This window comes from Lepidochelys olivacea (assembly GCF_965140295.1).
Source record: "Lepidochelys olivacea isolate rLepOli2 genome assembly, chromosome: 27".
Classification (NCBI taxonomy): domain Eukaryota; kingdom Metazoa; phylum Chordata; order Testudines; family Cheloniidae; genus Lepidochelys; species Lepidochelys olivacea.
The window spans coordinates 19,205,405-19,227,088 of NC_140437.1; the positions used below are offsets into that span (position 1 = coordinate 19,205,405).

General features: G+C 46.2%; 1 protein-coding gene across 4 annotated transcripts in view; it reads right to left on the reverse strand.

The window, feature by feature from the left end:
• The window catches only part of ETV4 (ETS variant transcription factor 4), a 45,296-nt gene extending 37,734 nt beyond the window's left edge, over positions 1-7,562 (reverse strand). For all 4 annotated transcript variants that reach the window (XM_084615859.1, XM_084615860.1, XM_084615858.1 and 1 more), the window contains exons 1-4: positions 7,383-7,562; positions 6,881-6,983; positions 6,663-6,756; positions 6,344-6,391 (exon numbers count right to left, since the gene is read on the reverse strand). In XM_084615859.1, coding sequence (XP_084471985.1) covers positions 6,344-6,391; positions 6,663-6,756; positions 6,881-6,937 — 199 coding nt within the window. In that variant the 5' untranslated portion in view covers positions 6,938-6,983; positions 7,383-7,562. The remainder of the gene's footprint in view (positions 1-6,343; positions 6,392-6,662; positions 6,757-6,880; positions 6,984-7,382) is intronic.
• Between the last annotated feature and the right edge of the window lie 14,122 nt (positions 7,563-21,684).

The following is a 21,684-nucleotide window of genomic DNA, read 5'->3' on the forward strand; positions in this document are numbered from 1 at the left end:
CAGCCACCAGTGTCAGATTCTATTGCTGCTAAACAGAGAGCTACCCCCCAGGGGTACTAGCTGCTAGCCCCACCATTCACCAGCCCCAAAAATGAAGTGCACAGCTTCCTCCCTTCTGGAGAGGGGAGATAAAGTCCCACGAAAAACTGGAAGTGACTCAAAGGGGACTGAACAGAGAAACTGTCTGAAGCGAACTGCCCCTCTGAGTTTCCCAGCAGTAGAGGGATAGTGCTGAGAAAACACGAAGTAACAAGCAGAAACCCGGCAAAGAGGGTTCCAGCCTGCTGGAAGGGAGTTGATCCCACCTGGAATCCCGACTGTTGGGACTCACAGTGACCAATATGTATCGCTGACCATAGATGCAAGTTGAACTAGGAAGAGCCGACAGTGCTCCCTGGGGACAGGCCCATGGACACTGCACTTAGGAGCTGCCTGAATTGCCACAGGAGGTCACTCTTGTTGCACAGCAGGGAGCACATTTGTGCTGTAACTCTTAAACGCTGGCGTAAAAAAGGTGGTTTAGTGTAATTTAAAACGACCGTCCTGACTGCCCCATGGCACACGGGGGGCAAGAGGGGACTTATTGCATCTCCAGCCGGAGCCATACTGGGGCAGGGGCGGTAGCAGCAAGTGCAGGAGCAGCTGTCTGATCGACACCACTTAGGAAGGGAAAGTTTCCTTTGGTACAAATTTTTTGTAACCTGTTTTTAACACTCCAAGAGCATGTGACCATTTCATTTGCTCCAGCCAGGAATATGCCAATAAAGCACCGGAACTCAAAAGTGCAGCACAAATGACTCGAGCTGATTCACAAAAAGCAATGATGAGAGGTAAATGTGCATTGCTTGGACAAATAGCAACTACGGCTGCTTCTGCCACTGCTCCCAAGGGTCCAGCTCCCCTGGGGCTCCAGTATAGACAGGGCTCCAGCAGCTGCTAGTGCGCTAACACCTTGATGCCAACCCTGCTCAGAGCAGGTCTATGTGACCACAGCAGCAGCATCAAGACCCTTCTCTGCATTGGCACCACCAGTGGAGGTGAAAGAGTGGAAAATGTTAGGTAATGTAGATGGGGGCAGGAGGGAATGAAAAACATCTGCAAGTCTCTGAAGACCATAGGATGGGAGAAAACTAGGGTGTGATCCCAGGGGATAGCCAGTTCACTTGAATGGTCAGGGGAAGTTGTAGGCTGAATATCAGGAAACATTTCCTTCACAGCCCAAGACAGTCTCCCAGGGACAGAGCCTGAATCAGGGTGGCAACTAGCGATTGTGTGCACACTGCCCACTCTTCCAATTCCTCTTAGCTAAGTGTTAACTCTGCTCTCTGGAACACACAAATAGGGACAGAGTCCCGAGCCTCGCTCAGACAGACCTGCCGTTACACACCGTCGGGTCACTAGCGCAGTGCGGAGACCGCAAAGGGCATGTCCATAAGATATCTGCCAAAGGAGCCCGCACCTGCCCATTGCCATAAACAAAATTGTCTTTGAGACAATACAGACCAGACAGCACAGGCCCGGCTAATGTTTTATTATTATTTCTTACAAGCATTTCCTGGGCCTTTGCACAGCAGGAAAACGAGTACCAGCTGCGAATGCTTGTTCCCCAAAGCCTCTATCAAATTGCTGCTGAAAACACTTCGGCTGCTAGTGCTGAATGGACAAAACCATTTTCAACTGCACTGCAGAAAGTGGGATAGATACCATACGCTTTAAAGGACAGAGGTAGGGAAGGACTAGCAGCTACCTGAATGCTACAATAGTAGGACTAGGTACCAGCTACATCCACTGGTGGAAACCCAACCACGTGAGGCACTTAAAACTAGACTGGACAAAGCACCCCTGAAATATACTGTAGGGAATAACCCAGTACTGGCCTGAGTAACGGACTAGACTGGAGCCAGTAAAACTCTGCCAGCTCAACTTACTGTCATTTGAAATACTCTGCATGGCTCTAAGTGGAACCAAGAGTGAAGAAAAGAAAATTCCTACAGAATTCAAAGAGTGAACAGTCTGAGAACTCTGTCATCGCAAGTGACTGACGAGGGCACCCAGGCTCCAGGCAGTAGTTGGACAATAGCACCAAAGGGACTGTAGGTTAAAATTCAGTCTCAGCAACAGATGAGCTGAGTTTGGGGGTCTCAGTCTATTGCCCGAAGAGCCTATGTCTATTCTGTTATTTTTAATAGAGCATCATGGCCAGCTGCCTGCCCTGGGCTGCTGACAGTTTTACTCAGGGTAACAGAGAACAAAGGGCAATGGTCCATATCTCAGCCCCACAGAGTGGATGGTGTCTGCTCTGAGATGGAGGAATCAAACAGAAGGGGCATGGCTGGAATGCAACTCTGAGGTGTGATGCCCTATAGCGGTGGCACTCAGTCAGGGGTACGCGTACCCATGTGGGTACACAGAGGTCTTTCAGGGGGAACAGCAACACATCTAGATATTTGCTTAGTTTTACAACAAGCTACATAAAAAGCACTAGTGAAGCCAGTACAAACTAAAATTTCATACAGACAATGATGTGTTTATACTGTTCTATATACTATACATTGAAATGTAAGTACAATATTTATATTCCAATGGATTTTTTTATAATCATATTGTAAAAATGAGAAGGTAAGCAATTGTACAGTAATACTGTGCTTTGACACTTATATTTTTATGTCTGATTTTGTAAGCAAGTAGTTTTTAAGTGAGGTGGAACTTGGGGGTACACCAGCTAAATCAGACTCCTGAAAGGGGTACAGGAGTCTGGAAAAGTTGAGAGCTACAGCCCTGTAGAGCTGGGGGAGGGCAGTGGGAGGATGCACCAACAGGCCCTGTGCCCTGAAGCCAGAGCTGTCAGTCAGTCTCACTTACATGAGAAACATAATTCTCCAAATTTGTTCTCCATCTCACATAACTGCAACAGAACCAAGAAATTTACTTCCAACCTCTTTGCCCCTAAGCCACCAGACGTGCTTCCAAGAGAGCTGGGAACTAAACAGGCTTCTCATAGCCTCTCTCCTGACTTATTTTAGTCACTTAACCTGAATCCATCAACACTTGCCCCATCTTATCCCATAGCACTTACGGGCTCCCTAGGGTTACAACCAACACATTCAGACCAGAGGCGCACAAAGAAGAATATTTCCCCCACCCCGTTTCCCCACTGGTTCTAAAAACAGAGATGGAGTCCGCACAGGCAACTAAGGAAAGTTCAGAAACTTTTCTCCAGGGAAGCTTTTGCATCTTTGAATCCTGAGTCACGTTTATGAAAGCTTTGGCACAAAACTAGTTCCACAGTTATCTACTGCTAGAGTCACATTTCATTCTAACATACTCCAATTCAAACAGAAAGTGATGTGGAAAAGAGCATGAAAGTTGTGGCTATAAGGCCTAAGATTCCAGTGTCTGCTAAAAAAGACTTACATATGTACAGAGACCGGTGATTTATACCAGTGCAATGTGGAAATTGGGCCCTATTTGCTGCTATAAAAACCTCCTGAATTAAACCAATTGTAGAACAAAGTTAAGTTACATACTTACATTTTTTATTTTGTGCATAGCTGGATGCTTGGCACAAACTAATTCCTGATTTTATATTTACAAGTTGGTTCCTTCCTGCGGTATTTTATTTTAAAAGTAATTGCAGGAAGCCTTTAACAGAAAGCTATATTTCTCAACTGCATGAGGTGGAGGCAGGAAATATATAAAATATTTAAAAGTTTCACCTTTTTCACATTATTCATAATTCTTAAATTTGTCAGTTATCCCTGGCACTGTTCAAAGATATGTCTGTAGTTTAGAATTGTCTGAATCTGATACAAAAATGCTAGCAGATAGCTCCACATACACAGACATTAGATAATAACTGATTATCAAACACGTCAGCGAATGCGAGTACGGAGAACAAATAATAGCCTGCTTGAGAGGGGAGCTCTCCTCAGGGAAATTGGGACTTAAATCCTCAGCCTGCAATTTGTTTGTTTCATTTACAAATTTACAGCATCTCAGATTAGCTGAAGAGCCACTTCACCATACACATACAGTCTAAGGAACGGAACCTGGATTGTTAAAGCATGTGCACAATCTCAACTAGGGCTCCAATTGGACTCTGACTAGACTCAGTGAGCTAGATTTAAAATACTAGCAGTTTGGCAGTTTCCAGGAGAACTGTGCCCGCAGAAACAGCATTTCACTTTTTTACAAATAAATACTATCATTTTTGTTATAGTCGGTCATTTCTTATAATGCAGGTGGTCTATAAATAACTGGGAAGCTCAAGATTTCCCTTTAGTTTTGTGCTGGAAGTCAGATCTTATGAAAGACAAAGAGGTGGTGGGAATGGAAAGTCCATAGGGTTTGGTATGGTGCAGGCAGCTTCACAGACTTATCATGGATGGTCTTCTCTTCGCTCCCTAATATATACTGTATCTAATGCTTTCCTTGGCAGGGGAAGGGAAATGTCTACCCCAGTCCACCAACTCCTCCCTGCAAAAAATCTCATTTTCCCATCTACAAATATTCAATAATCAAATATAACAACTCTGCATTTTCATCCAAAGATGACACAGCACTTTACAAACACTTATTGCCTGGGTAAAGTGGGTCCATATTATCACCCATGACTGGGAGTGTGGTCCTACAGTTATACCGTGCAACCAAGTATCAGGAGACCTGGAGTCTGTTCCTTGCTGTGCGACCTGGAGCAAGTCTCCGAGATGCTCCATGCCTCAAAAGGGGAATTGCAATACATACTTCACAGAGGTTCATTCATCACTGTCAGTAAAGTGCTTTGAGATCCTGGAATGGCAGGTTACTATAGAAGTGAAAAGGATTAACATTTATTATGAATTTGCAAGTGGGGGAAGCTGGAGATCAGAGAGGTGAATTGGCTTGTCCAAGGTCACACAGAAAGCCGGTGACAAAAGCTGGGAAACAGAATCCAGAAGTTCTTTCTTCCAGTCCAGCACTCTAACCATTAGGCAGCTTTCCACAACTTTCACCCAACGTATGCCCAGGCAGAGAACCATCATTTCTTCACTATATTTTTTTGTGGTTTGCATTACTATCTAATGAAATCTTATCTCTGTCCATAGCAGTGAGACCTTGATGTGGCCTCTCCTTCCCCTCTAGTAATTTCACAAATTAGTTACTGCAGGGCTTACTTATGGAACATTGCACAAGAGATTCTGTGCAAGCTCTTCCAATTTTAATGGTGTCAAACTTAAAACAACTATCAGAGAGCAGAAGGCCCAGAATTGAAACTCCACCAGAACCCAAGTCTGACATGAAGTCCTTTTACTAACACCTCCACAGGTTTTGAGAGTTAAAAGAACTTCTTTCATAATCTGAGTGTATGAAGGGTGTTTACATAGATGGACTTCAAGCAAATCCTCCTCTTTTTCCCTTGTAGCATGAACACAATGGGTATTATAATCCTGGACTGGCCTCCAGATGATATTTTGTGTCCATGAAGTCTGCATTCCTGAACATTGCCTGATCAAAAGGTCTTCTCACTTTGGTTTTAACTGAATAGAAAACATTTTTTTTAAATAAAAGCCAATTTTTTGTATTCCACTCACAAATTTTTGTTTAAAAAAATCCTGCTTTTGCAGGAGTATATTTTCTTGTTGTGGTAGAATTAGGGGAAAGATTGCTGCTCAGATTACCATATGTATTTAGGATATTATTATTAAATATTTGTTAAGTACCAACAACATACTAGGGGCTTTCTGAGACACAAGAGTACTTCTTCAGCTAATAAATAAATTAAACAAACATTTTAACTCTTTCAGGGGACAGGCCGCTGGTAGCGTTACAGTTAAAGCAAATACAAAAGACCACTTAGAATTAGTTTCAATTTAAATTAATTGGGCTAATAGAGATTTTATAATTTCCCTTCAGTGCTGAAGTTAAAAGGCAAAACAGTTTAGACATCAAAACTAAATACACAGTTTAGAGACACAAAGAAATTCCAAGACAACCTCCTCAGAGCACTAGCTTTTCTGAATTAGCAGAAGAGCATTTTGCTCCCAAAACTGAAGGCAACATTCCATTGTTTATTAAAGAAATCATCAGTGTTTTGGCAACTAACAAAGATAAGTGACAAATTAACACAAAATCCCAGCAGTTGCCAGCAGACACTGAAAATGGGCCAAGGGCGAAGTTCCATTCATAAGCAAATACCCAGCACAATAGTGTGATTCATAATCCTTGACTTACACAAGACTAGAGTTTCGCCAGGCTGAAAAATATATTTAATGTTTGGAACTAGGCAAACTAAGTAAAGGAAGAACAGAGCAAACACCAAAGACAAACAAATGAGAGACAAACAAAAAGAGGAATGGGTGCCTACCTTCTGTCAGCCAAGTCTCCTGAAACTGGCTCAAATCCTGGAAGAGGTCTGCAAGAAAAGTGAAAGGTGCCTTTACTGAAGGCTGGCCTGGGCTGGACTGACAGCAGGATGCTCCAGGGTTGGTGATGTGGGATGGGAAAGAAACACAAACACTGCAGGGAAATAGGGGAGTGAAGCAGAGGGAGGGGAGGGTCTGGTCCCTATCTACTCCCTACTCATGAGCCCTGTCCCTCCCCCTGCTACCTCCACCCACTGTCCCCCATGAGCCCTGCCTCCCCCCCCACCCCCACTGCCCGTGGGGTGCTGCAACTGCCTTTACCTTCCGAGTCCTGAGGGGGTGCTAAGCCTGGGTCCATGGGTCTCCTGGTGCCCATCAGAGCTCGGCTGCTGAGGGTCCCATTTCCGGGCGGTTTCTGAAGAAAAGGACAAACCAGCTTGGGAAAGTCATGTCAGGACTGGGCCCTGGGCCACCTCCCCCCGGGGCTGAGAGCTGGGCGCTGTCTGCAGCCTCGGCCCTGAGGTTCTAGCGCTACTCACGTGTGTGAAAGTGTAAGGCACTTGCTGGTCCAAGTACCCTTTCATCCTCCCGTCCATACGTTAGCTCCTCGTGGGCATGGAGCAGCCAGCTCAGCGCAGCGACCTGCGGGAGACGGGCAGAGGGAGCCTGTTTCACAAGGGCTGGGGGGCAAACAGGGCGCGCCCCTTAGTCTCGGCTGCACCTGCTTTAGCCCACCACGTCCCAGGCTGGGCCTCGTGGCATCTCCCCATCCCCGCCCCCCCCCCCCCCCGCGGGCTTGTCCTAGCTACAGGAGCGGGGCTCGAAGATTCAGCCCCTTCCTAAAACGACCCTGGGGGCAGGTTACCAGCAGCAGCCCCACCGCCCCCTCCCTGCTCCCCGGCTGCAGCGCTGGGTGTGAGGTGCAACGAGACGTCGTTCGTGCTGCATCTGGCAAAACTTGTGCGAAGAGGCGGGGTGATGCCTCGCTCCCCAGTGGGAACTGCCACCCTGCACCCCCGCCCAGTCCCCCCGGGCTCTCACCTGCGGCGGGGCTCCCGGAGCGGCTCAGCCCCGAGGGCTGTGCATGCAGATGTTCCCCCAGTCCCGCTCCCAGGGAAAGGGCTCGCTTTGCTGGCGGCTCAGACAGTGTGCCCGGGGGGAGCCTCCCATTGGTGCATTTCCTCCTTCCCAGGCTCTGCTTTCTTGCTTCTTTGTTTCATTGACTTTGTGAATGAAGCCCCGGGCTGGGACACGCCCGCCAATCACAGCTCGGCTTGGCCCTCACCCAGAGCAGAAGGGGGAGAGGCTACGGCTTCCAGGGCCAATCAGATCGCGTCACTCTGGGATTCATTCAAGGCTGGGGCTCCCATTCATAAAAAAACTCCCAAAGTTCATTCATAAAGGTCTGCAAGGGACGGGGAGCCAGAGCTGGGCTGAGCTGAGTTTTGTGCATGGCACGGCGCGTGCACGGCTCACACCATCAGACTCCCTCAGGACCATACACACATCCAGGCTTGCCAACTCACACTCAACGTGGGGGTCATTTAAAAGCAGCTTTTAAAGTATCTACACTCCTGTTATGAAGGATTTTTTTTTAAAGTTTCAGTGAGACTTTGAAAATATCACTCGCATTTATCACTCCTTCTGTCCCGTTGTACCAGCTAGGCGCCCCTGGCTTTCAATACCAATTTCTTTGGTATAACTACTTAGTGCCAATAAAATAAAATAAAATAAAATAAAATTCCAGTCCCTGAGTTTGCACACCCAGAAATAAACACCTGCATGTACAGTCAACATTTGTGTGTGCAAACCAGGTGCTCCATCTCTTGCATTTACCTGTTCAAATGTCATTTGCATATCCAAATAAATGTTTTACATAAACCTATGTAGACTCAAGTTTTTAAATTTCTCCTTAGAGTTCCATGGGGCCATGGACTCAGTTACAAGAAGATATTGTTCTGGGGGAAATTATCCCCTAGACAAAGATTGATACTGGAGAGAGAGTCAAGAAAGAAAGAAAGAAAAAGGTGTGAGTCTTTACATGAAAACTAGGCATAATGACATGTTCTGCACATCACAAATATCAATGTGGAACCTCAGTATGGTAGATTGGAGCAAGACATTTTCTCTCTCTCTCTCTCTCTCTCTCTCTCTGGTATGTGGATGTCTCAGACTGTTATTTGGCATAACAGTCAATTAAACATTTTTGAACCCTTCTACCAAATCAGGCTGTAGCTTTATCTGAAAACATAGCTCAATCACAGTTCAACACTGTCTGCACAGACAAGACTGAACAATGTTTTAACTCTATCATGCAATTAACATCTTTCAGCATAGTTCCTCCCCTCTTCCCCACAACCAAGGCAGCTGGGTAGTTTAGCTGGGACTCAGTCCTCAATGCAGGAGATTATGTTGTTGAGATTGCAGCTCAGGCAAATTGCCTGGATATTTTTCGTTTCCATAAATTTTTAGATATTTTGTGACCTCCAGAACAACAAACAGGCTATAAATATTAATCTGTGTTTAATAGTCAGGATGAGACTGAATGGGAAGAACCTCCCAGTTAGGTTATTGTTGATCTATCTGTTCCATTTCTGCTTAAAATAATTAATTAACACCAAATACTCATGCTATAATTCACTCTCACTTGTGCAGACTGCTGTAAAACAACAACTTGACTTTTACTGGTGGCACATTTCCTGGGTGAGAGATAATGGAGCCTTTGTTATTTCAGCTCTGATTTCAACATATGGTTACACTCTGACCTCTAAACCGGATGGGATTTTCTACTGCAATATTTATTTACTTTACAGTGTTTTAATTTCCCACCCAGCTGGCAGTAGCAATATTGCAGAAGGAAGAAGAGGCCTCAGTAAACATCTTCTTTTTACTTTCCATACCTCTGAACAATACAAACGGCCCTCCTAGCAATCTTTACTGTATTACACTCACTCTCTCTCACACACCCACACGCGTTACTGTGTTAACATCAGAGACTCCAAGGCTCTAATAGTGACAAATGGAGCAGCCCCAGCCTTTTACCTTCAAATACGCAGCCTGTCATTCACCTCCCCAATTTCATACTCTTCTCCTAATAGCTGAAAGGGTTAATTGCAACAGACATTTCATATCAAAAGAAAAATTCATGCACCCCTATCAAAGCCACCTCCAACTCATCGAGCTGCAAAATGCGTACCTGATCTGTTGGTTAGGGCAGTCATTACTCCCCTGTACCATTGACTGTGAGACTGACTGGCCTTGATCACATCAGCCCCATGAGCCATTGGCTCAGGAGAACTATCAAAAGGAGTACAGAAGACTAGGGGTTTCCCCCACAGTCATTCATATGTGTTAGCTTGTGAGCTGTTTGGGGGCAGCGACCATCATTTAACATGTGTTGTACAGCACCTAGCACAATGGTGTCCTGATGCGTCTGAGGCATCCAGGCATGACTGCGATATAAATGATAGATGAGACTCTTTCTGAGGAGACGGGGTGGAGATTGCATTCATTCAGGTCCAGTGTGTGGACTCTTCATTTGAGCCATCACAGCATTCTGGTGAGACAGGATAACCATGCCCTGGACCTGGTCGAATGACCTTGTAGAATGACCTTCCTCCAGGCCAAAGGTCAGCAGCAGAAGCCAAGGTGTGAATGTCAGCTCCCAGCAATCCAGGCACCTGAATGAAGTATGAGCCTCAAAGCTCAGAACCCCAACTGCTGTGCAGATCATCTGGCAAGAGAGGGCTTTGCAAAAACCAGCTTTTTAGGCCTTGTCTACATGGGAAAGTTTCACTAGTTATGCCAATATAATTATACCAGTATAATTCCACTACCCCCACCCTATGGGAACACTCTTATTCCAGTATAAAATTTCTGTTTCGTTTAAACCTTTTCCCAAGCAACAAAAGCTAAACTAAAAATAGTCATACCAGAATAAAAGTGTCCACACAGGGAATTATACCAGTATAACCATAGCATCTTAAATTCACACCTTAGCTTACACCAGTATGACTTTTCTGAGCAGCCAAGCCCTTATTACAGTGTCTGGAAGGGGAAGACTGAAGCCAGTCGTAAGAGCCTATTACAGTGGGAAAACAATCGTGTCAGTGCCTTGTTACAATGCATTTTGCTTTGGCGCTTCAGCTGGAACCAAGCTGTATTATCGATACTACAGAATTAGTCCTACACATTGTTAAGAATCACAGAATCTCAGGGTGGGAAGGGACCTCAGGAGGTCATCTAGTCCAACCCCCTGCTCAAAGCAGGACTGATCCCCAAGTAAATCATCCCAGCCAGGGCTTTGTCAAGCCTGACCTTAATTAAGGCTTTAAGAATTATTTCTGCTACAGTACTAGTGTAAGCATGGCAGTAATACAAGTCAGGGACAGGATGAGGTTCCGAGGAAGGATGGTCCTGTGATTACTGCACTGGGCTAGGACTCAGGAGCTCTGGGATCCATTTCCAGCTCTACCACAGCCTCCCTTTGTGACCTTGGGCCAGTCACTTAATCTTTCCATGCCTCTAAAATGGGGACAATTCTACCTCCCAGGAGGTTGGAGAGGATAAAATCATTAATGTTTGTGTGGTGCTCTGGCATCATGGTGATGGGAGGGGGGCCATAGAAAAGACTTCTAAAAAACCATGTCTTTAACCCTGGTATGGACTGAGGCTAAAAGTAGTTCCCTAACATGGCTGTAGCATGTTTATTCCTGACTGCACAGGTAATAAAGAGTGGCCTACAACCATGGCTTTGTTTATAGTGCAGCCAGGTCCTTTAAGGAGCATGACAGTGAATGCATGCAAAAGAATCTTTAAAAGTCTGCAGAAAAATCAGGAAAATTCCCCATGATTTTCTGCAAACATCCACCAATCTGTTCTGTTTTTGCATCCCGTTTCCCACTGCCACCGTGTCCCCCTGCTCAAGCACCCTTGAGTCAAACACTTTCCTCCAGCTGTAAGGCAGGTGAATGAGTGGGCGGCTCCATGGCTGCTATTAAAACATCTGGCAGGGGGCAAGGACGGGGACAGCATCAATCAGTGATGCTCCCTTCCGCCATCACCTGTGCCCAGCCTGGAGGGAGAAAAGAAGTTTTTCCGGTGAACTGGACTTCACAACAGTTTTAGGGCCTGGGGTCTTGTCTCACTTACAGCATTTTTTATCACAGTATAACTCTGCTGGCTTCATTGGGACTGCTCCTGATTTACAACAGTGCAAATGAGAAGATAATCAAGTTCTAAATATTCAGGAGCAGATTTCTCTCTTTTTTGTAAAAACCCTCAGGGTAAAGAGTCTGCATTCCCTAAGGAAGTGAAGTCATTGCCCTGTAGTTGAAAGGGGGTGGAGGGAGGGAGGTGCAGTTATGTGCCGTGAGGACAAACTTTTTCCTAAGCGGAACTCCACTCGCATTAGTAAGTAGGTGTTGAAGGCTGTTACTTTTCACACTAAGGAACGGCAGAAAATGGTGTTATGTGCCACAAGGGCCCTCCTGGCTAGAGGCTGAGCAGTGCTTTGTAAGCCAGGGTATTGCCTGCTGAGGAATTTCAAGATTAACTAGGATTTTGGCTCATATTTGCTTATGAAAATTTCACTCCACATCAAATCTAATTCTGAGAGCTGCCAAAAAACCCCCTAAAGCCAGGACGAGGGAGAAAAATGGACAAGGAAATCTCAAGAAGGCTAAAAACAGAACAGAAATGGGAGCCTATGGCCTCTTCCCTTTACTACAAGGGAATGTAGTGCAGAAGACAGGGAGGCAGATGATGTTTTATTTACTGTAGGGTCACTAGAGCAACTCAAGTTCTGGCTCAGCCTCTTTTAGGAGCCCCCTCCCCCACAATTGTATTTTATTGTATAATTTTTTCCATTTTGGGGAGGGGTGGGGGGAGCAATGGTTGAAAATTGAGACGTTTGGAACCGAAAGCCATAGGCAAGGGCTGACTCTCTGTTGCCCTGCACCTTGTACAATCATTTACCCCAGTGCAAATTGAGTGTAAAACACTCCTGGATCAGACAGGCAGCAATGTGCACCCACTTTGCACTGGCATGAATGACACACAAGGTACGCAGCAGGGTAGTGCAGCTTCAAGCGTAACTGCCTTCCGCGGGTGTGAATATTCGACACTGACAATGCAGGCGCTTCTCTCTCTCTCTCTCTCTCTCTCTCTCTCTCTCACACACCCACACACCAGGACAGGCAGGGAAAGAGGAGCAAGAAAAGCCACCTCTGCCACCTTACAGAGCCTCTCCACATATTCCTCGAAAATCCACATCTCAAAGAAAATCACTTTAAAGAATTAACTAAACTGATTAGGGAGCTAGAGACTGCTCTCTGCTCTACTCGTGGGTCTATCTAGGCCAGTTCAGAGAGGTCTGAGTCAGAAAAATGATCCAAGGCTTTAATTAGAAATGCCTTCCTGTTTTGCTTGTGCACAAGTTTTTCTTACCTCCAAGGTGCAATTTTGCTACAACAGCCCCCCCTCCCCCCCTTAGGCACTGTTGTATGTGCTACGGCTGTGGTTGGGGAAGGCAGTTCTTTGAGAAGCAATAGCCAGGCCTCTACATTCATTTAAACCCCAGAAGATGTGAGGATGGGACTCATGAGGCTGTGTCTTGGCTGACACACCAGGCATCTCCAGAGCAGAAAGCATGAGCCTCTATACTTGAGCTAAAGAGCCAGGCTTTATGGAGCTGCTGTTGTTTTAACCACTGTTCCCCTAACTCAGCTCAGAGCACGTCTACTATACAGTGATATAGTGACAGCACCCATGTTAGAACTGGTGTGAAACATTTAATAAAAAAGCCAAATTCAGACAAAGATTATGTCATCCAGGTCCTGTCTGTTATATGTGGTCTCCCGAAGCCACCCCACTGGTGGTGTCAAATGTCAGTTATTAGTTATATTACTGGAACATCGACCTTTGCTTCATTGCTAAGGTTTCAGATCTGGCGTGTCCAGTTCCGCTTGGAAACAGAATTCTGACACCCTATGCCCATGTCAAAGCCAAACTGGCTGGACAAAAGGGTTGCCTTTAAAGTTCATCACAACTTTATGATTAAGGGATGTAGCCATGGCTTGCTGGACCAGACAGGCTGTTAGTGCTAGGAGCAGCCTCAATACAAGCTTGGCTCACAGTTCAGACTCGATGGATGGGAAGATTAATTTATAGGGCCTGATACCTGAGAATCTGGTTTCTAGTTCATTCGGATCTAGAATAGGTGACTGTGCCACCTAGTCAACAAATATGAGGGGTCTGCAGGGATATTAAAGGATGAGTACGTACAACATGGCCACATGTCAGTTAAGTTTCAGAGTAGCAGCCGTGTTAGTCTGTATCTGCAAAAAGAAAAGGAGTACTTGTGGCACCTTAGAGACTAGCAAATTTATTTGAGCATCGGATACATCTGATGAAGTGAGCTGTAGCTCACGAAAGCTTATGCTCAAATAAATTTGTTAGTCTCTAAGGTGCCACAAGTACTCCTTTTCATGTCAGTTAAGGGAGGTGATATTAACCATCTACAGTTATGTGAAGGGCATAAAAGGCAAGGAGGGGAAGAAACGGGTTAGAGCATAGCTAGGCATGACTCAGTGAATATCAGGAAACATTTCCTCACGGTGTGCCCTAGATTATGGAAGTGGCGAAAGCTCCATTGAGAGTGGAGGAAGCCCTGGAGAAGGTACTGTAAGGTGTAATCTTGCACAGAGCCCTCAGGGAGGGACAGAATGACCCAACAGGCCTTTCCCATCACCACCTCCTATAATTAGGGCCTTACAAAATTCACAGTCCATTTTTGTAAATTTCATGGCCATAGCATTTTCAAAATCTTGAATTTCATGATTTCAGATATTTAAATCTTAAATGTCACAGTGTTGTAACAAAACATGAATATGTATTTGAAAACAGCAAGCTATAAACATGTAAAGCCCTTAAGACTCAGCGTTTCTCAACTGGGGGTTCTGACCAAAAGGGGGTCGCAAGGCTATTGTAGGGGAGTCACAGTATTGCCACCCTTCCTTCTGCACTGCCTTCAGAGCTGGGTGGCTGGAGCGCAGCAGCTGCTGGCCTGTCGCCCAGCTCTGAAGGCAGCTCTGCCACAAGCCGCAGTGCAGAAGGAAGAGTGACAATACCATGAGCCCTACAATAGCCTCGTGACTCCTTTTGGGTCAGGACCCCCAGTTTGAGAAATGCTGTGTATTTTGTATAGTTTTACCATATAATATTGGGTACTTTTATAGTATAGGGTAAAAGACAGATTTCACAGGGGAGATCATATTTCACAGTCCATGACGTGTTTTTCATGGTCATGAATCTGGTAGGGCCCTACCTATAATTCTATGATTTCAGTGGCAGACTGTTGCATGGGAGCATTTCCCTTCCTCTCTGACAGCTGCAGGGTGTTGAGAAGGTGGCTGTCCCACTCATGTGTCCAAACTGACTGCAGCCCTTCATGTTTCCACAGCATGAAACTCACCATGTGCATTCCATGCGCATTCATCAGAGCCCCCAGGAAGGAAGGGGACAAGGCAGACGTTCTGCAGACAAATGCTCTGTGCAACACAGGCCTATATGTCCCTGCTCATGTTCTCAGCCCCAAAGGAGAATAGTTCTGCTCTCCTTTGGAGGGTGCTCCATGAACACACTCACTGATCTTGGCTGGAGGAATCAGAGAAGTTAGATAAACCTGCTTCTCCTCTCCCAATGGCCATGCCACCTCAGGCTTTGTTCTCCACCCTGGCTACCCCCAGCCAGCTCCATGGAGGGAGGAGAGGCACTGAGAGGAACAGGGGGTCCAGCTTTGCAATGCACAGGACCCTACTCTGCCAAGGGAGGAGGGAGAGTCAGGACAGGCATGTTTGTGTGGGTGGGTGTCTAGCAAATTTGGTTTCCTCTCCTCCATGCCTGCTGCCAGAGGAAGAACTAGGGTGCGCCCTGTAGCTGCAGAGCTTGCATGTGACATGGGGCTCCCAGTGGGCACGCGCCAAGGAGGTATTTTGCTTTGCTGAGGCTTAAGAAGGGTACATGTCCTCACCTGGATGCTGAAAGCATTTGGGGACCCTAAGGCCTGTCCTTTCTGTTCTGGCCAGAAGCTTGCCACCTAGTGGATGCTTCTGGGTTTAACAGGCCTTGAATAAGATGGAATCAGGGTGAAATTCAACCCTGTGCAAAGAGCTAGCACAGGACTTAAGTCCCTTCACTCTCGGGACACCAGCCCTGTGCACAACAGTGCTTGTCACCCCAAACAAGAGCGTGTTACTCAGCCCCACAGTAGTGGTTTATCCCAGATTAGGCTCTAACAAAGCCATAGCTGTGGTCGTTAGGAGCCAACTCACTGGGGTGCTGGCTTTGACCCACTGTTGTAAGAGGCAGTTTTGTGCAAGACATGTCCTGAGCACTTGAGGCAGATACCAAGCGGCATGTGCATTAGTTCATCCGCCCAGATCCCTTGGTGTCACAGGTATGAAGCCGGGCAAGGTTCCCTTAGCCTTTGCAATTGAGATGGTGGCGATTCAGAGTCTTCTCACAGGAGCTTTTCCCTGGTGTCCTTGCCTTAAGCTGCCTTACTGTGCAGTGTGTTATCAGCCTTCACACAAAAGCTGGCTGCCCTGCAGTGGCACCGTGATTCCGGTGTGTACCCACACTGCCCTCTGTAAAGCCCTTTAGGATGAGGGGGGCTGTGATGTAAATTAGTATCATCTCCCATAACAACAGCCCTGAGTAATCACCATCCTCACAGCCTCTGGGTTACCGCAGTGCATGACCTTTAACTCTTCTGGTATGCATCTGATGAAGTGAGCTGTAGCTCACGAAAGCTCATGCTCAAATAAATTGGTTAGTCTCTAAGGTGCCACAAGTACTCCTTTTCTTTTTGCGAATACAGACTAACACGGCTGTTACTCTGAAATCTTCTGAGTGCAGAACCCTGAGCCAAACCAGCATGGCCACCACAGTAATGCTTTGAGAGGCTGCCACCTTGTGGCATGTTTGGGAGAGGATGGCTAGTGGCAGGCTTTCTGGAAGCAGCTGTCAGGGCAAAGGGAATGGAAGGGCCCTGTTGCTACTTACCCCAGTGTGTGAAGAGGTGGAAAGGTGGTATACTCCCAATACTATGGCCCCAGGCTGTCAGAATCCCAGATCCTGGCCCTGGGCTTCTCTGAGTCCCTGGTCTGGTCTGTCTCACCTGCACAGGATATAAAGTCTAAAACAAAGCCAACCCCATTTCAGGCTGCAAGCAAATGTTCTGCAGGGTCCAGGGTCACGCCCGTGTTGTACAGACAGTCTACTGCAAAGCTACTGCTTCCCTTTCCCTTTTCCCACTGTGAGCAAGTGTGAACAAATATGTGAGAGAGTCACACGGCGTGTGTGTGTTATAGTAGTCACCCTTTTCACTAATTGGATGGTGATGCCATTTTTCACTGTGATTCATTAAAATCTGTTGCAAGGCTACCATTAATTATTATTATTTTATTGATCATTTGTTTGTATTCCAGTAGTGCCCAGAGGCACTAGTCTAGACTGGGGCCTTGTTACACCTGGATGAGACAAGCTTGTGCAAATGTGTATATATGTATGTGTGTTTGTGCATGCCTGTGCATCTGTGTGCATGCATACATGGTATGAAGATTTTATCTACATCTATATCTATATTTATGAGAGCCACCTGATTCCTCGTAGCTATGGTATATAGGGCCCAATCTTTCTGCCAAGGAATTCAGTGAGAATTTTGCCATGGATTCAGCAGAAGCAGGATCTGATCCAAAGTCTGAAATTCTTCAAAGCGCTTTGAGCCCTGCACAAAGTGCCATATAAGTCAGTTAGGTAGATCAGTGGTCTCCAAACTGGGGTGCACGCACCCCAGGGGGTGCACGAGATGGTCCCAGGGGGTGTGCGGCAGCAGAAGTGCTGCCAGACGGCACTCTGCCGTTTTTTTTCTTCAGTGGCAGCTCTGCACGTCCACGGCCGGTGTTCCCCTCCGGCGGCCCGCCTGCGATAAGTCTTCCATTCTTCTTCTGTCAGCAGCCCGCCTGCGGTAAATCTTCCAGTCTTCTTCTGGTGGCGGCGCACCTGCGGCTGGTCTTCCAGTCTTCTTCCATCCGAGGTGTGTCTGTGGCAGGTCTTCTGGTCTTCATCCTGGGGGTGCGCGAGCCAAAAAGTTTGGAGACCACTGAGGTAGATAATATTAATTAATTGCTGGGCTGAAGTTTGAATCCCACCAGGAACAGTCATCATAGGGATTTCCCCACTTCACTGCTGGAATTCTAAGAAATGACTCCTCCTCCTAGGGGAGCTTGGCCTGTATGTTCATGCTAGGTTCAATTTCCTCCTGTGCAGTGTGTTAGGAGGAGGCCAAGTGGTCCCTGGGTGCTGGGTCTCGATCTGGTGCCCTCCACCCAGAGCAGAACTTCACCCTCTGGATTCGTGTTTCCCTTTAGAGCACAGCCTCAGCCTCACGTCTTGCAGTGGATCAGCGTAAACACTAAACGTCAAAGGAAAATCCATGGGAACACAGTGTTGACAACTCTCAAGATTTTATTGTGAGTCTAGGGATATTTGGTGTTCCTCCTAAAACCACAGCTCCTGACTAGTTTGTAGCAGTGAAAAGGTGGAAAACATGAACCACAAAGGCTCATAAACCAGAAAGCCATAAACAGAACCCCCAATTTATCTTTTTTGTTAAAAAAAATTATGATTTTCAAGCCAATCTCATGAGCGTTGGGGGCCAGTAGTGGGAACAGACTGGTTTTTGAATTTCTTGGTTTCTGGAGAATGCCCAGGCTATGATGGCCAGGATTCACCAGGCTTCTTCTGGGTTCTGATACTTCTATCCAGGCTGTAATTAGCAAGGAAGAGAGCAAAAGCATAAAAATGACTAAAACTAAAAAGATGTCTTTCCCGCATTGGTCTGGGCAATTTAGTCCAATTATTTGAGATGTTTCACTCATATTATGAGCTCCTAGGCTGGAAATAAAAAGCAGGTAGCACATTGCCTTAAGAGCAAAGAAACCCATTACGCTACGATACAAGAGAGGCAGTAATAGAATGAAGCAGTAATTATCATAGGGACGGCTGACCTCATTGGTGAGTTAAGTGTCTCAATGTGAAACAGAGGCTACTTATCACTAGCAAGGTCAATTCTCTGATTTATCCCTCAATGACAACAATAGCTTTGGGGAAGACTCATGCCCCAGAGCAAGCTAGCAAGCAAATCTTTTCTTCAACTCTCATACAAATAAAATAAAAGCAAAATAGACATTAACATTCTTATTGCAGGGCACTGCATCATTCAGGAGTGGGGAAAACACTGAGGGCTTGTGTTGTTTGTGCAAAAGGAGCTGAGGCCAGGATGGGAAAATTCCGACTGAGCAAAGGAATCATAGAGTCATACAAGTTATAGATAGAAGAGACCTATTAGATCATCCAATTCACCCTCCTGCTAGACCCGAACTGGTCCCTGTTGTGTTTGTTCTTTCGGTTTGTCCAGTCTAGTTAACAAAGGCCCAAGCAACTGGGCTTGGACACATGGTTCCGGTGTCCATCCTTCCCAGCCCAAAAATTAACACTCATGATGATTAATTACTGGGATTCTGCCAGTGTGGAAGTACTGAAGGGAAATATAAAACAGAGGGCAATTGGCTCTTGCTCCCTCAGGACTAGCCATGGATTTACTCCAAACAATCAGACCTATGTCACCTGTGTCTGATGTTTCTTTCACTGCTTGGTGGCTTGTTTCTTTTTAAGTAGCACTTAAGTTCTGTGCTAAGCCCACCCCCCCAACCCATTCACCTGCCTCCTCAGCCTGTTGGTCTGAGAAAAGCCAGTTCTCGTTCTCAGCTCCTTGCCCTGTAAATCGCACCATTTATGGTTAGTACAATGCAGATTTCTCAGTCATGGATCCTGATACAAAAGGAACAAATGGCAAATGTCTTAAAAATGTGGCAAACTGAATTTTGAAAAAAGGGCCTGTTTTTCAGGAGGGAGGCATGAACAGACCTTTATGTTTTATAAAAATAATAATACACAGCTGGATGAAGAGCTCAGGTTTCCTAACATCTGGAGTGAAACCAGCCCATCCACTCTTCAATACCGGGTTGTTCCCTGGACAGGAATATCCTGAATAAGGTGTTAAGTCTACTAATTGCCTATTGCTATTAGCCATCTTTGTCTAGCAAGATGCTGTGATATCTGAGAAAACACAGAAATCCTAACACTAGAGACACGTTTCCAATGCCTGTGTGTGGTGTGGGATGGAACTGCACACATGGCAGCCTTCAGGCACGGGGGGGGGGGGGGTCAGAAAGGAGTAGCCTGCCTCTCTAACCCTTTCCCAGCCTGGGCTGCCTCCATCTCTCATTCTGCAGGAAGAGGCGCGTGACTGGAGACAGCAAGTTGGCTTCTGACACTGCAAGGAGCTGAAACGGAACGGGTAGTTGATTGTGAAAGGGGAAACTCCAGCAAATGAATGAGCATTGCCCAAGAGGGCTGTCCCCAGAAGGACTGACCCAAAGTTCCTGGTTATCATTTTCATGGATGTTCATGTAACATACTGGCAAAGAGTTTGCTCTAACCCTTGCTAGTGGCCAGTCCCCTACTTCAAAAACAGCACCCTATTATTGCTACCAGCTCACTCAGCTACTCCTTTAGCTCTGTTGCCAGTGGAGTGCGCTGTGGTGCGGGAGGTCTGAAGGGCAAACCCTGCTGATAGCTCTTGAGTGTGTGAGTGGGTTTGCTCTGCTGACAAGCCTGTACTGTTTGCCCTTTGGGCAGGCGGGTGTCTTCCCTGCAGCCTGATATGAAGTGACTTGGGCAGGAATCTTGCTGAGCATGCCCTGACCTGACCTGCTCCAGGAAGAGAGTGGCAGCAGAGTCTGGAGCTCAGGGCTGAGCTCTCCTTACTGTTATGGAGTAGCACAAGGAGAAAGAGCATTATGTGTGAGTTTACGCTCTCGCTCTCATTCTTATACATAGCCCTCTACCTAACCTATTGCATTTCTGCTGCAGGCATCACTTTAGGACTGGGAGCTCAGTGTTGTGGCAATTCTTGTAGATCTCATTCAGCAGTAGAAATGGCTCTCTCTCTAATCTGGGCTGCTTTTAGAAGAGTTCATTATGCCACAGCACAGATGAACATCTCCAAAGTACCAGTGAGGGCTAGAGAGCAAGTATTACCTAGACTTGTCCACTGCTATCTATCATATCAATATTAGAAATCATCTTGCCGTCCTCATGCGGAAAAAGATCCATTGACTTTGTCTGGAATTTGCTTGCATAAAGGACTGCAGGATCAGGCCAGTTCTTTGTCATGATCAACAGGAATCAGGTCCAAAGATGAGATCCCAGCTGCTGTTATTACTTGTGGAATTTGTTAAGTGAAATCCCTAAACCAGCAGAAATTCATGCTCCTACCACATGCCTTCCCAGCTGCGAATGCTACAGAAAGATGGATTACAATTATGATCACAAAAACAATTTATATTTTCTGTAGGGCCTTTCATTCTGCAGGATCCCAAAGCACTTACTAACTCAAACTACACACAGTCACACTAGCTGCCACTGAAAATCTGGTGTGTAACATAGCCACTGGTTAGCAGCAAGCAGGAATGTGACACACAGAAAAAGAGAAGAGTCTTGTACCCAACTGAAACTGCAGTGCAGAGTTTAGTTTGGCAGAAATGTAAATTGATCAGGGCAGTGGAGTTCACACACCAACGCTTACACAAAGTGTCATGGGACCTTCAAGAATCTCACAGAATCAGGACCATGATTTTACACCACAGCCAACTGTCTATAGCTGGTATGACTATGCCCTTCACCACCTTGCTCGGGTACTAGCTCAAAGGACAGTAATGGCAACTCTACTTCTAGCAGGCCTAGATGTTACTTGGAGATCTCCCATTCCAGAACCTACCTGCCATAACCCTGTTGACCTTCAGAGATGTGGTAGTGTAAGAAGACAAAGTGGTCAGGCTGCATGAGTCCTAGCGATTCAACTGCCTCTTACCATTTAATACGTTATTTCATTTTAATAATGTAATCCGATTATTAGCAGTTGATCTATCCCCAAGGATGTGTCACTGTCAGAGAGCTGACTGAATTGGACACTGCCCTCTGGGTCTGTAACCCTGTGAGCTGAAGCATTAAGTTGAGCCAGAACAGTTAAGTGAAACAATCCCAGTTCCTAGAAGGATATTTGATGGCATCCCCATCATAACTCATCTGCAGACGGAATCTGGAACTAGGAGAGGTGTGTGCCTAGGGAAGGCCAGGAACAGCACTGGTATAATCAATCCATATTCCTAGAAACAGGGTGAATACAACTGGCAGAGGACTAGGGAAGTCTAAATTG